Below are 15,766 nucleotides of genomic sequence, written 5' to 3' on the forward strand. Positions count from 1 at the left end.
CTTTAACTGCGCTGCAATACCAGCAACATCCTTTGGGCAAAAGCAGACATATTTTCAATATATATATAGTTCTAAAACCTGTAAACTTTTAAGAAACAAGTATACCCACCCTTATATAAGTTTAGAGGGGATCTGGTAGCACAATGATTACCATGATAGCCTTGGTTCTCTGGACCGCTTGTCCAAAGTAACGGTATGTGCACACTGAATATTTACTGATTTTTTGGAGCGGAAACTAAGCCAAAGTTTTTGAGGATGATTCGGTGAGTTTCTGCTCCAAAAACTTGAATAACTCAGTGGGCACATACTCTAGTGGGTATGCTTACATGACATCTTTTTTCTGGTGGCAAAGCTGCTTCAGGAACACGCAACCTTCACAGGCAACTTTGCTGTCATTTTAGCAGGGGTAGCTCAGTGGTTAGCGCTGTTGCTTTGCAGCGCTGGGGTCCTGGGTTCAAATCCCACCAAGGACAACATTTACAAGGAATCTGTATGTTTTCCCCGCGTTTGCGTGGGTTTCCTCCGGGTTCCTCCCACACTCCAAGACATACTGATAGGGAATTTAGATTGTGAGACCCGATTGGGATAGTGACGGTAATGTCTGTAAAGCGCTGCAAAATAGCAGAATATGATGGCGCTATATAAGCAAAGCATAATAGTAGAGGCTCTGTCCCTGATGTTTTTTGCCTGCATTTTCCACAATGGTAGTGAGCACCTAACTAGCAGAAGCCACTCGAGGAATGTACATGTTACTTATTTTTTTTACTATTTCCAAACCCTGAAGTGGTTAATAGAAGTAACACAAAATTGAGCATCTGCACTGTGGTGGTTTTGGGGAGCTTTTTCAGGCAGGTTCCAGGTGGAATCCACTTGAAAAAAAACTAATGCACACTTACCCTAAAACTCGCCGAAGACAGCGAGAGGTTCTCTGTAAGCGTTTGTGGCCATATTGACGATTTTGCTGCTATTTGCACACAAGCTCGGCAAAAACTGTGGCAAAAATATCAGCATGTGCCATAATTGTGCAAAAATTCCACCAGTGACGGTAATGTGTGAATACGCCTTCAGTGCAGCTTCAGACTTCTAAGGGTTTTGCAAGGCAAGAGCATAGAATTTGTCCTTCCTTATAGCTGTGTAGGGTATTATACATATTCTATCATTACCAAAGAAGGGTATTCTAATAAGAGAAAACCAAACATATAACACTATATGGTATGCTAGGGTATTATTATTTTAGAGTATACTTTTTGACTTATGGTACTTTTTGGGTTCTGAAGGATGGCGATAGTTGTTCTGATAATAAGGTGTTGTGCTTTTCTTCGGATATATGGGGATATAATCATTACTAATTACCCAGAGGCCGAGCTTCTATGTAGTTTATGATTTTCCGTAGAGAACGTATCAGTACAGTGCTACAGCTTCACATAACAAAGGAGCAATGAGCCAACAAATGACTAGTAGAATGTAACACTGTTTCCTACCTGACGCATCAATTACCAGATTACTATGATCTATGGCCTGACAGCGAGCACCTTGAAGGAGCAGCTTTGCTGCGAGCGATGCGGTGCCGTCTACCACTAGAGGTGGAGTTGTAAGAGTCAGACAATCGGTTTCTGAACAATTTAACGTCAAGGTAAATCCTTTGATTAAATTTTACAAATGAAATTGGGCCGATATGTAGAATTTTTGTAATCTCATATTTTATAGATAGTTGCAATAAGTGTAGATGCCATCTCTCTAGGATATAATGCAAGATGGAGATTTTAGTCTGTGCTTAGATGTTCGTCTTGTCCATAATAATCTAAATTTGTATTTTAGCAGTAACTATTCGCTGTTTTATGGTTACTCCCCTGCAGTCTTATAGCGTAACCTACTTAGCTGGATAGTAAAAAGACTAAGGATGGGTTAGAAAAAATAAAAGAAGCAATACTCAGCTCACCGATCCCTCATCACTGTTGGCTCACTCTTTCTCTTTTCTTCCTGCTGTAAAGCAAATGTCCCTACTCAGGAACATGTGACTGTTCCAACCAATCACTGACTGTAAAGGGTCACCACTATGGCAACGCCAATCACATGTCCCTCAGTAGGGACGGTTTTGTTGCAGCAAGAAGTAAAGACTGGGGGACAGGCAGAAGGGAAGTGCTGGGGGTTAAGATGAATATTGCTTTTATTTTTTTATTTTTACCCATTTTTTTTGCCATTTCTAAAATATGTTTCCTCATCGGACAACTAATTTATAAGCCAGGTTTCTAGGATCCAACATTGATGGCCTGCCCTTGAGGTGCAATGGGTTCAAAGGTTGCAGTCACACATGGTCCCTGTAGCAGGGGAAGGACCCAAAAAGTCTTTTTGGCCCATATAAAAAGTCCAATATTATTAAAAACCTATAATATTTTGGGGTCCTGTTGGCGATTTTGCATTGGGGCCCACAAGCTTCAGGCTATGCAAGCATTTATGATGGAGTTCAAAGTGTGATCTATATGGGTTTTATGAAGGAGAGAATGGCTAATTCTCAGGAGTTGTGCGACGTCCTTTTCATGTCTGTTACATGATATTTTGTTCAGTACTGCTAAAAACAGTTCTGTGTCAGCTCTGGCTGAGAGAGTAGCGTATATATGACTTCGGTGTAATGCCTCTAAGCATGCACTTGGCTCATATTTATTAGGTCACAGACAGGCAATCGCTGAGACCTCACTTTAAGAGATCACCCTCACAGTTTGAGTTGCAGAAAGAAGAAAACTTCAGGAGCGGAGGAATCTGATTCCTATTGACCACACATTGGTAGCCTATCCTGGAAATGTCAAGGAATGCCTACAATGGGCGCTTTCTGTGCCAACTGTCGCATGGATTCATTTTGTAAATAGTCTACTAATTGTAAAGTGCTACAGAATATGTTGGCGCTATATAAATAAAATTATTATTATTATTATTACAAGAGTTACAACTTAATCACCTTTTCTTTAAACAATTGTGTTAGGGACGTTATTTTGTGGTAGTTACTAATATATAAGTGTTACAGGTTCTCCTCCTCCTTCGTCACTGACTGCACAGTTCTACTAATAACCACTGACAGGGGGAACATGTGACCACATCTGTCCATTATCCTCCACCAATGAAAAAACTGGAAATGGAAAAGCTGTTTTCCAATTGGAAGATATTGCTAGACAGGTCTGCTCCTCTATTAATGGTCATTTTTGATAACGGGAGAGGTGTGCTGTCTGTAATACAGGCTGTACCAACAAGTGGGAGATGCTTCACAAATGAGAACATGTAAGACTTTTATATTAATAAGCAACGCTAAATCCATCACTTAGCACATTTGTTAAAATAAGCATAAAGTGGACAATCCCTTTAATCTAAGTCAATGCATTATATAACCAGTACTTGATCAGGTCTATGTCTACTGTGCTCAATAAAAAAACAATATTTGATCAAGCAAGAAGAAATTAAATAATGGAGGCATAAGATATTTACATTTCAAAATAGCATTATTATTAATAACAATACTGTCATTGATACTATAATCTGAGATTCCTTTATTTACTAGCAATTTATTATTAACAATAACCATTGATCCCAGTCATATATAAAAGCTGATGTTGTTATAAGTAGATTTTATAATGGAGCTTTTCCACAGAACTGTCAAAAGCTATAATAAATGTCACCTTCAATAAATTCTTAAGAAGCCATACAAGCTAAATGTAACATTAAAATAATACTTTGTGTTCATATTAAGTATCAAAACCACTTGTATTAACAATCAGTGTCTAAGTATGTGCTTAAAACATTGCCAAAAGCTGGTAACTAATAGGTATTATGTCACATATGATATTATATGACTGTCACATCTTTATCACAGTATGTACTGTATTTTTCTATAACATTTTGGTTCACATTTATCCTGCACTCTACGCTGAGGACTTACATTGATGTTTCCATCTAAATCTCTGAGAGACGTGATTCAGATGATACCCTGAGGAATCCATTCACTAATAATGAGGCTGTAGCGTTACTATGGACTCTGTCTGGCCTCTGTTCAGCAGTGCACAAAACTGTGGCTGATGGCACTTTTATGCAATCCTAAAAAGACGGACACCGTAGGATCACAGGTTCTATGGCATCCACAGTGTCTCCATCCGCCACATTATAGGGAATGTTCCACCTGATGACGCGAGTACAATTGAACATTGGGAGCCAGCGCTCTGCATTATCTGAACTGGCAGTCAGCTTGACTCCAAGTTCCGGGGGGCGGCAAAATGCCGCCGCCGGTGAGACATCTCGGACCACTGTGTCAGGCGTCCTGATGGTGTCTCCCTGCCGGCTGTGCCCAGTAAAGATGCCCCACATGCCACCCCCCTGGATATGCCACATAAAATGACATCAGAATTGTAAAATTTAGTCTGGTCATGAAGGTGAAAACAGGTTTGGGGTTAAAGGAGTTGTCTGGTCATATGATAACATTGATGACCTATCCATTGCATAGATCATCAATATTAGATTGGTGAGGCTTTGATACTCATCACCTCCACAAATAGGCTATTATCAGCCACTGCCAAGTGCTTCAACTCCAATTTAAGAGTGTTTATAACAGCAGATTGTTGGGGGGTGTTACGTCCCAACCAATCTGATATTGATGACCTACCCTAAAGTCAGGTCATCGATATTACAGAACCAGACAACCCATTTAAAGGATTATTCCTAAAATAGTAAGTTATCCACCATTCTTTGGATAGGGGGTAACTTACTGATGGCTGGGTATCGACCTATTGGCCTACCAATGATCCCAAGAACAGGATTTTGGATCCTGAGTGCTGGTGCCGACAGAGGATGGTCTGGAATTGAGCAGTGGTGTGTATGCTCAACTTCCACTCCATTCTTTGTCTGTGGGATTGCTGGAGGAAGTTAAGCACAGCACTCAAGTGTATCAACAGCCCCATAAACAATTAAAAATTACCAAACAAGAGACTTGACATCCATTGTGTCCCAGAGACCCATGAATAGTGCTCCTAAATACAGTTTCCTCAGCAAAGATTGCCAACTTATACAGTGCCACAGTCATAGTAGTCAATCAATAGGATGCTGTAGTTACGTATTTCTAATTTTTCTGGAGGACTCAGGAGAAGCATAAAGGCCCCGTCACACACAGCGATCTCGCTAGCGAGATCGCTGATTTGGTGACGCTACAGCGATCTCGCCAGCGAGATTGCTGTGTGATGGGGATCAGCGATCACCCCCCCGCCGGGTATCGCTGATCGTGCTCTATCGGCCTGGGACGTTTTTTTATCGCTGGTCTCCCGCTGCCCAGCATGCATCGCTGCCTGTGGCAGTGAGACACCATTGATCAACGACGCTGGTTTCTAATGTAAACATCGGGTATCCAGGAGCCGTAGCTCCTGGATACCCGATGTTTATATTAGAAACCAACGTCCAGTGTTGCTGGTCCTGATCGCTGGAGGGGCTGTCTTGTGACAGCTCACCAGCGATCAGCCTAACGATGTCCCAGCGATCCCATCATGTCGGATCGTTGGTGGGATCGCTGGGACATCGTTATGAGTAACGGGGCCTTAAGTCACGGTAGACTGGCTTGAGTAGCAGCAAGACTGCAGAAGACTTGCTTTCCCTAGCAGACAGTGGCATTTCTATTAAGCAGACCAGTATTGCCACGTGTCAGTGCCACCGGACATGGTGTCTATAGTGTTACATAAGCCTACTGGTAATATTTACATTATTTTTGTTATCTGTGGTGTTGCATAGGACTGCAGGTAACATCTACCACATTATTTGTACACAGAGAGCTATCACTGTGTTATCTCTGGTGTTATTTTCTTAAGGCGTTGGGGAAGATACAAAATATGCCTTTGTGCTTGGCCTGATCTTTTTTGACCCTAGTAACGCTCCTGGCCTATATGATCTCTATAATACATACTCTCACCACCCAGCTTAAACCTGAGCTACACGGTGCATTGGGATAGGTGCCAAATGTGAGCATTCGTGTGACTTTAAAAGCACTTTTATTCCAACTTTTTATTTCATTTTTTTTAAGTTTTTGATATATGAGGGCAGTTCTGTGATACTGAGCTGCAACCATTTGCACCCAACGTAACAAGGCTGCAATGAACACGCACATTGTGAGACTCCACAATAATTTATATACTGTTTGTATTACGGGTTCAAACACATTCCTATTAAAATAGATTACTGTATTCAGCAGGACGATGCCCTAAGGTAAGTTTAAGATCCTGCATGCATCTCAAATAGCCGTGATCGCTCAACTGGTGCACTGAAACGTCTAGTGAAAAATGTAGTTTTTGCTGCACATTAATTAGAGTGTACAATAAACTATAGGGGGATCTATATAGTCTACTGAGGAATTGATGGCGCAAATATGTTATATTTTCCTCTTTCCCGTGGATAAAGCTTTCCTTAGGGAAACGCACGTCGGGTGTGGTGGGTCCATGGTTCTCTGCATTGCTGGTATTGTTACCCCCAATTTGTTGGCTTTTCTGGCTGTCTACTAATGTCATTATCTTGTCATATTCTGTATTCTAGTGTTAATATTATATGGATGTCAGATAGAGTTTATCAGGACTCCTTCTATATGGAATAAGTGCATTATTTTATAGGCCTGCCATTTTTGCGCAACTCTAGTTGGTAAATATTGACTAGTGTTGAGCATTCCGATACCGCAAGTATCGGGTATCGGCCGATACTTGCTGTATCGGAATTCCGATACCGACTTCCGATATTTTTTCAATATCGGAATTCGGCATCGGAATCGGAAGTTCAAAGTTGATTGACAGACTGACGTCATCATGATGCGCGGTGTGTGCGCATCATGATGCGCCGTCATTTCGGGCCTTCCGGGGGTCTCTGCCGGCCTGCCGGGGGGCTGTGTGGACTGCCCGGGGTCTGTACCGGCCTGCCGGGGGGCTGTGCCGGCCTGCCGGGGGGCTGTGTGGACTGCCCGGGGTCTGTACCGGCCTGCCGGGGGGCTGTGCCGGCCTGCCGGTGGTCTGTGCACCCTGTGGGGGTCTGTACCGGCCTGCCGGGGGGCTGTGCCGGCCTGCCGGTGGTCTGTGCACCCTGTGGGGGTCTGTACCGGCCTGCCGGGGGGCTGTGCCGGCCTGCCGGGGGGCTGTGCTGATGTCCGGGGGTCTGTGCAAGCATCGTCCGATGGGACTACAAGTCCCATCGGGCGATGCCTGCTACCATGACAGTGATTGACACATTAGCCAATGATGGGACAGTAGTAGTCCCATCATCCGGCTAATGTGTTAAATGTTAAAAAAAAAAAAAAAAAAAAAAAAAAAAATACTACATACATACTACATGCATGCTACATACATATTACATGCTACATACATACTACATATATACTACATACATACTACATACATGCTACATACATACTACATGCATGCTACATACATACTACATGCTACATACATACTACATATATACTACATACATACTACATATATACTACATACATACTACATACATGCTACATACATACTACATACATACTACATGCATGCTACATACATACTACATGCATGCTACATACATACTACATGCATGCTACATACATACTACATGCATGCTACATGCATGCTACATACATACTACATGCTACATACATACCACATACATACTACATACATACTACATACTACATATATACTACATGCATGCTACATACATACTACATGCTACATACATACCACATACATACTACATACATGCTACATACTACATACATACTACATACATACTACATGCATGCTACATACATACTACATGCCACATACATACCACATACATACTACATACATACTACATACATACTACATGCTACATACATACTACATATATGCTACATACATACTACATGCTACATACATACCACATACATACTACATACATGCTACATATATACTACATGCATGCTACATACATACTACATATATACTACATGCATGCTACATACATACTACATGCTACATGCATGCTACATACATACTACATACATACTACATGCTACATACATACCACATATATACTACATACATACAATACATTCATACAATACATACATAGACATACAGTACATATAACATAGAGTAACATACTTACCAATACTTGTCACATTGTTCCCCGAAGCCATTGTCTTTTCCGGAATAAATATTAACATAACAAACCACAAAAATACTCACCCACGATCCGAAGCAGTCCACGAGTGTGTCCCACGACGATCTTGGGTAGAGAACTGCAGCATCAGCTGTTGCTGCCGTTCTCTACGGGCTGCAGGAATCCAATGACGGAAGGTAGGTATCCTTCCGCACTGTATTCCTCCGCCACTTAAAAAAAAAAAAAGTCCCTAGTCTCACTTTATGCCATTGCTGCGTGGGAAATTCCCACACAGCAATGGCATAAAGTGAGACTAGGGACTTTTTTTTTTTTTTAAGTGGCGGAGGAATACAGTGCGGAAGGATACCTACCTTCCGTCATTGGATTCCTGCAGCCCGTAGAGAACGGCAGCATCAGCTGATGCTGCAGTTCTCTACCCAAGATCGTCGTGGGACACACTCGTGGACTGCTTCGGATCGTGGGTGAGTATTTTTGTGGTTTGTTATGTTAATATTTATTCCGGAAAAGACAATGGCTTCGGGGAACAATGTGACAAGTATTGGTAAGTATGTTACTCTATGTTATATGTACTGTATGTCTATGTATGTATTGTATGAATGTATTGTATGTATGTAGTATATATGTGGTATGTATGTAGCATGTAGTATGTATGTAGTATGTATGTAGCATGCATGTAGCATGCAGTATGTATGTAGCATGCATGTAGTATATATGTAGTATGTATGTGGTATGTATGTAGCATGTAGTATGTATGTAGCATGCATGTAGTATATATGTAGTATGTATGTGGTATGTATGTAGCATGTAGTATGTATGTAGCATGCATGTAGTATATATATGTTATGTATGTAGTATGTATGTAGCATGTAGCATGCATGTAGTATGTATGTAGTATATATGTGGTATGTATGTAGCATGCAGTATGTATGTAGCATGCATGTAGTATATATGTAGTATGTATGTTGCATGTAGTATTTATGTAGTATGAATGTAGCATGTATGTAGTATGTAGTATGAATGTAGCATGTATGTAGTATGCATGTTGTATGTATGTAGCATGTAATTTTTTTTTTTTTTTTTTTTTTTTTTACATTTAACACATTAGCCGGATGATGGGACTACTACTGTCCCATCATTGGCTAATGTGTCAATCACTGTCATGGTAGCAGGCATCGCCCGATGGGACTTGTAGTCCCATCGGACGATGCCTGCACAGACCACCGGCAGGCCGGCACAGCCCCCCGGCAGGCCGGCACAGCCCCCCGGAGCCTGCACAGCCCCCCGGCAGGCCGGCACAGCCCCCCGGCAGGCCGGCACAGCCCCCCGGCAGGCCGGCACAGACCACCGGCAGGCCGGCACAGCCCCCCGGCAGGCCGGCACAGCCCCCTGGAGCCTGCACAGACCACCGGCAGGCCGGCACAGACCACCGGAGCCTGCACAGACCCCCTGGCAGGCCGGCACAGCCCCCCGAAAGGCCCGTACAGACCCCAGAGAGGCTGTACAAGGGCAGGAAAGGGTTTTTCTTATTCCGATACCGGAAGTCCCATAGACTTGAATGGGACTTCCGGTATCGGAATCGGCGATACCGATACTTTTTTTAAGGATCGGCCGATACCATCCGATACGATACTTTGAAGTATCGGACGGTATCGCTCAACTCTAATATTGACCTTTCCGAATTTCCCGGTACCGTACCTTACAATTGCTCTTCTGGGAATTTTCTCCTCCCAAACCTAAAGCAATAAATAAAAGGCAGATGGATTGTTTGGCTCTGGGTTTGCCTTACCTTTGGCATTCCCTTTTATCTGGTTACGCAAATGAAATTCAATCACATCCTGTTACCATGGAATAACGCAATGAACAAAGCAGTCAGGCATAGAGGAAACATTCACCAAATTAATCTTTAAGTAGACGTTGCTGGAAATTGAGTAATTTATTGACTGGATTAGGATTAATGTCTTGAATAAGACTGGCCGATAATCCTTTCCATGCAGAGATCCTTCCTTGCTAAAAAGTAGTCAAATTAACCCAAATCAGCTAGATAATTTCATAACCGCCATCAATGCAAAAGCAGTCGATGACGGATTTCACCGTGATGTATATAAAGGGTTATTGAAGTGGCCAAGTGACAATATCTTCACCGGCAAACTGGTCCATTAACGTTGTTTTATTGATATTAGCGTTCCTTGCATTTTAATTAATCACATTTACGGCAGATACATAATACTTAATATTCCAAAATTTATGGCCTCTGGTTTAGGTTCATCGTTTCATGTTCCCGCTGAAGCTCAAAAAAGAAGTGCTGAAAATACAGAAAAGGTCAGAAATACGTTTCTCCCATGAAAATAAATACATGATAATGATATAATTCCTTTCAGCTCATCAGTTTCCCGGCTAAGTGTCTCTGTTATTGCCAGATCAGTAGTGTATAACAAAGAAGTACTTTCTGTAGGTTGCTTCATTAGCCTGCCCTGTAGGACCTCACCTCCAGACCTTTCACTAATCTGTTGGCCAGCTCAATGGTCTTGTTAGTTCTATTCACTTCCTCTTGACAGCGGATTTTCTCGGCAGTGGCTTTTTCGAAGGCAGCTGTTAAGGCGGCCAAGTTGGTGTCTAGTTCCTTTAAATGATAAAAAGGAAAATGTCTCAATTTCAAAAAAACTTTATAAAATAATGAATAGAAAAACTAGGTTATTAACTATTACAAATGCGCATTACGATGTTATTCAACAGACCCGAACAAAGGGCAAGAAAATGCTTGCTATGCATAAAAGGATGCCACGGGTCACATTTCTACAAAGTTATGCTAGTGACTTTTTTTTAAGGATATTAATAAGTATGTGTTTAAAGGGATTTTTACTAATCAAACTACTGATATTACTGTATAGGTTTTAGAACAACAACATAAATGATGCGTGTCCGGTTGGAAGCAATTGGGCTTTGAAGTCACATGTAAATTAAACTGGAAGTTCACTTGGGGCGTGTCCATACACTGAGTGCTTCAACCACACCCCCAAAGCACTTCCATGCTAATATGAAAAAATGGCTTGACAAATTCCTTTTAAATATTATATTTGTTTCTTTAAAGCTGACCATATTAAGATCTACAAAGCTCCAATTAATGTACACATTCAACTTGGTCCAACATATAAAACACTCACTATAGGTGAGAGCCGTCCCGGTACCTGTGACTCTGTTATACTTCTGTCAACATAATTGTTTGTAGGGATGCATTATAAATGATTTTTTTTATCCAACCATCCACTCCTCAATAGCGTAGTTTGTACCGAGTCTGTGAAGTTCCCATACACATCCACATTGGTGAATACTTCTAGAAATAACAGAATTTGTTTAAAGGGCCGTAGCACCCGTGGCAATCTGTTGCTCACTTTTACCAGTTTCATTTTATTGTGTATTGTGTTGCGATAAAATAGCGCCTTTAAATGGAATCTGTTACTAGGTTTTTCCCACCTAATCTGAGAGCAGCATAATGTAGAGACAGAGACCCTGATTCCAGTTATGTGTCACTTACTGGGCTGCTTAATATACTTTTGATAAAATCACAGTTGTATCAGCAGATTATCATTAGAGGACTAGTAAACCTGCTGCCATGTAGTCCTGCATATTCATGAGTTCTGTATAACCTCACCCCCACTACCTATTGGTAGTTTTCTGTCTATGCACAGGGAACACAGAAAGCTGCTAATAAGTGGTGTGGGTGGAGTTACACAGAGCTCAGCATTCAGAGAACTGCTAGATCTGCAGCAGATAAAATTGTGTTTTTTATCAAAATGACAGCAAGCAGCCCAGTAATTAACACATCACTGGAATCAGGATATCTGCTCCTACATCATGTTCTGCACAGATGGGGTAAAAAAAAAAAACACATGCCAATCATCGTCATCCCGCAATCGCATTGTGGAGAGGAACTGCGTGCACAAAATGATGCACCCCCTGGGACAGTGCACTTTAACTACTGCAGTTAGTGATTGGCAGTGGCATTTAGGATGTTAATAGCAGCGATCGGGGCTCATCTTGGATTGCTGCTGTTAGAGACACAGGAAGTTTGTGCAGGGTATCGTGCCGATGTGGTAGGGGCTGGGGATGGGGGGTGGACCGCTGCTTACCAGACAAGGCAAAGACGAGACGGAGACAGATTCCACTTGTAACAGTTCCGGATTTTATTCGTCGTCCTCCTGACGACCACAACCACGCACCGCAGCTTCTTTACAGCACTCTATCTCCAGGCCCGGGTACCTGCACCTTTGCTCCAGTCGAAGTAACGTCCCTCATGGATCTTTCGCTGGGGCTGTCCTAGACCAATCTACTGCCAGCGCTTCACCTGCCCGAGGTCGTCGTCCAATCGGTGCCCCCGGGGCCTCGTCTGTCCTGCGGTCCGTCGGGTCAGGGCCACCCCCGACTGTCTCTTCTCTGTCAGTCCCCTGGTCGAGCTCTTCCACTGTTTCCGGTCTTCTGTCCTGAGTCTTCCTTTCCTGAGCTCCTCCAGGGACTGGCCTCTCTGGAACCCCAATCAGTTCTATTTATCCCCTCTCTCACTGGGGAATTCCCCTCCTGGGTTCCTGTCTCCCCGCCCCCCATGACTAAGCATTTTCTTGAGCCATAAGCTGATGTTCAGTCCTCAACTACTCTCCCCTGCCATCTTGTGGTCATTTCTCGGTACTACACCCTCCTATCTACCTTTCCCAGCTGTCACCCTTCTATCCTGTCAATCTTTGTCTCTGGTGCACAAACCGTCCCCTCCTACTGCAAGTCACGTCTGTCCGTCAAGTCACCTTCCCCACACTGACACAGCTCCTGAGCCCACTCCATACTCCTTCATGCAAACACAGGAAGTATGTGCAGGGTATCATGCCGACAGTTCCTGAGCCCACTCCATACTCCTTCATGCAACAGGCACCAAACAAAAGGGAGTAAAGGGGTTATTATCCATTAATTTTTTTTTTCAACCGCTCATGTGTTCTACAACCAAGTTATTGGCTGCAGCGGTCATGCGTGTTGAGGTCGTGAAAATGTCACCGCTGAAGCATGAAAAAGTTAATGAGAGCAGCGGCCAACTAACATAGCTCTGGTATTTGTATGGGTTGAAAAATAAAATGAATGAAAATGGAGAACTCTCTTATTGGCTAAGAAATGTTGGTTCTGGGTGTGTTTTGACAAAAGGAATAAAGACTGTGACCTTCAAATAGGGACAAGACCTGATGAATATCTACAGCACTGCAAAGTATGTTAGCATCAGGCTCGGACTGGCCCATAGGGGAACAGGGGAATCCACCAGTGGGCCCCTGTGCAGATCTGGGCTCCCAACCCCACTGTATGGGCAGTGCTTGTCATAATTCACTTGATTCACTCTGTACAGAAAAAAAGCAGCATCTCATTCCTTAACCAAACTACCCAGTTTATTATTATTTAGAGACTAGCTGAAGAGCCCGGCGTTGCCTGGGCACAGTAACTAACTGTGGTTAGGTATAACAAATTATAATGATTATATTTCACATGAATTGTTGCTGTATGTCATGTCCTCCTGTATACAGTATATACTTCATAGAAAAAGGAAAGTCCAGCTCAAGGAGTAACATCCAGAATTTTATTTATTTATTTAATTAAAATACAAGCATGGCTGCTATAGTCATCATTGCGGTTTTTACCCTGACATGGGATAGCCGCACAGAAAGTGCCCAGGAGGTTCTGTACACGTTTCCCCCAAAGAGCTAACCCAGCAGAATATCAAGAAAGTGCACAGGTGCACATAATTAATTATTTAAAATAAACAGAGAGAGAAAAAAAACAAAAAAAAAACTGGAATGTATCCGAAAAGGACAAAAACACAAATATAAGTGAAGTATACATGACATTAGATTAATATATCGCATCAACAATGAAACAAAAAAACTTTGTATGAACACGATTAATAATAAAGCATGAACTCTTTCCTCAAATTCATACCCATAGGTGTTCGTGTATCAAGAAGGTAAATCCAAAATGCCTCTCTGTCTCTTAGTAATTTTTCTCTATTTCCACCTGTGGTTCTTATTTTAATTGGTTCTATAGCATAAATTTTAATGAAAGAAAGATCCCTATTGTGAACAGACACAAAATGCCTCGATACATTGGCTATATTGCGGGTTGTGGGCTGAACTATGTCATACAGGTGCTCCCGAATCCTATCCTTTAATCCAGTGGTCCCCAACCTTTTTTGCACCAGGGACCGGCTTCAAGCAAGACCATTCTTCCATGGTTCGCCAGGGCGGGGATGGATGTGTGACAGGGGCAGGGCTTGGTCATAAGGGGGCGGGGCTATGGACACGGTTGTAGTTTAGCAGTGCATACTTATCATTTAGTTATAACATTTATAATGTGACTCAACTCACCATAGGTTTTGAATGAGTGGGAGCACCTGGCTTGTTTCTCTGTTTCAGTGGGAGCACTGGGCCACTTCTACTGATGACCGTCACTGCTAATGATGACTGGAACCTACAAGGAAATGGAGCATTGAGCACTTAAGAAAAATTGTACTGGAGTACTGTACATGCTGATTATTTTCTAATCATCAGAAAATGTATGCGTGGTTCCCCCCGTCCTGTCCAGCTCTGTGTGGCTTCCCCTGTTGTATGCATGGCTCCCCTGTCCCATCCTTGTATACATGGCTCTGCTCCCATCCTCCCATCCTTGTATACATGGCTCCGCTCCCATCCTCGTATACATGGCTCCGCTCCCACCCTCCCATCCTGTATACATGGCTCTGCTCCCACCCTCCCATCCTGTATACATGGCTCTGCTTCCACTCTCCCATCCTGTATGCATGGCTCTGCTCCCATCCTCCCATCCTTGTATACATGGTTCCGCTCCCACCCTCCCATCCTGTATACATGGCTCCGCTCCCACTCTCCCATCCTGTATACATGGCTCTGCTCCCACTCTCCCATCCTGTATACATGGCTCTGCTCCCACTCTCCCATCCTGTATGCATGGCTCTGCTCCCACTCTCCCATCCTGTATGCATGGCTCTGCTCCCACTCTCCCATCCTGTATGCATGGCTCTGCTCCCACTCTCCCATCCTGTATGCATGGCTCTGCTCCCACTCTCCCATCCTGTATGCATGGCTCCGCTCCCACTCTCCCATCCTGTATGCATGGCTCCGCTCCCACTCTCCTATCCTGTATACATGGCTCCGCTCCCACTCTCCCATCCTGTATACATGGCTCCGCTCCCACTCTCCCATCCTGTATACATGGCTCTGTTCCCACTCTCCCATCCTGTATACATGGCTCCGCTCCCACTCTCTCATCCTCGTATACATGGCTCCGCTCCCACTCTCCCATCCTGTATACATGGCTCTGTTCCCACTCTCCCATCCTGTATACATGGCTCCGCTCCCACTCTCTCATCCTCGTATACATGGCTCCGCTCCCACTCTCCCATCCTGTATGCATGGCTCTGCTCCTACTCTCCCATCCTGTAGGCATGGTTCTGCTCCCAACCTCCCATCCTGTATACATGGCTCCGCTCCCACTCTCCCATCCTGTATACATGGCTCTGCTCCTACTCTCCCATCCTGTATACATGGCTCTGCTCCCAACCTCCCATCCTGTATAC

The 15,766-nt window shown here is 43.3% G+C and overlaps 1 protein-coding gene across 4 annotated transcripts in view; it reads right to left on the minus strand.

The window, feature by feature from the left end:
* LOC141049432 (dynein axonemal heavy chain 11-like) overlaps nt 1-15,766 on the minus strand; it is a 164,519-nt gene that overhangs the window by 114,083 nt on the left and 34,670 nt on the right. For all 4 annotated transcript variants that reach the window (XM_073545908.1, XM_073545907.1, XM_073545909.1 and 1 more), the window contains one exon: nt 10,637-10,771. In XM_073545908.1, the coding sequence (XP_073402009.1) occupies nt 10,637-10,771 (135 nt within the window). The remainder of the gene's footprint in view (nt 1-10,636; nt 10,772-15,766) is intronic.

Source organism: Dendrobates tinctorius, unplaced genomic scaffold, assembly GCF_039654945.1.
Source record: "Dendrobates tinctorius isolate UK_male_01 unplaced genomic scaffold, ASM3965494v1 ptg000143l, whole genome shotgun sequence".
Classification (NCBI taxonomy): domain Eukaryota; kingdom Metazoa; phylum Chordata; class Amphibia; order Anura; family Dendrobatidae; genus Dendrobates; species Dendrobates tinctorius.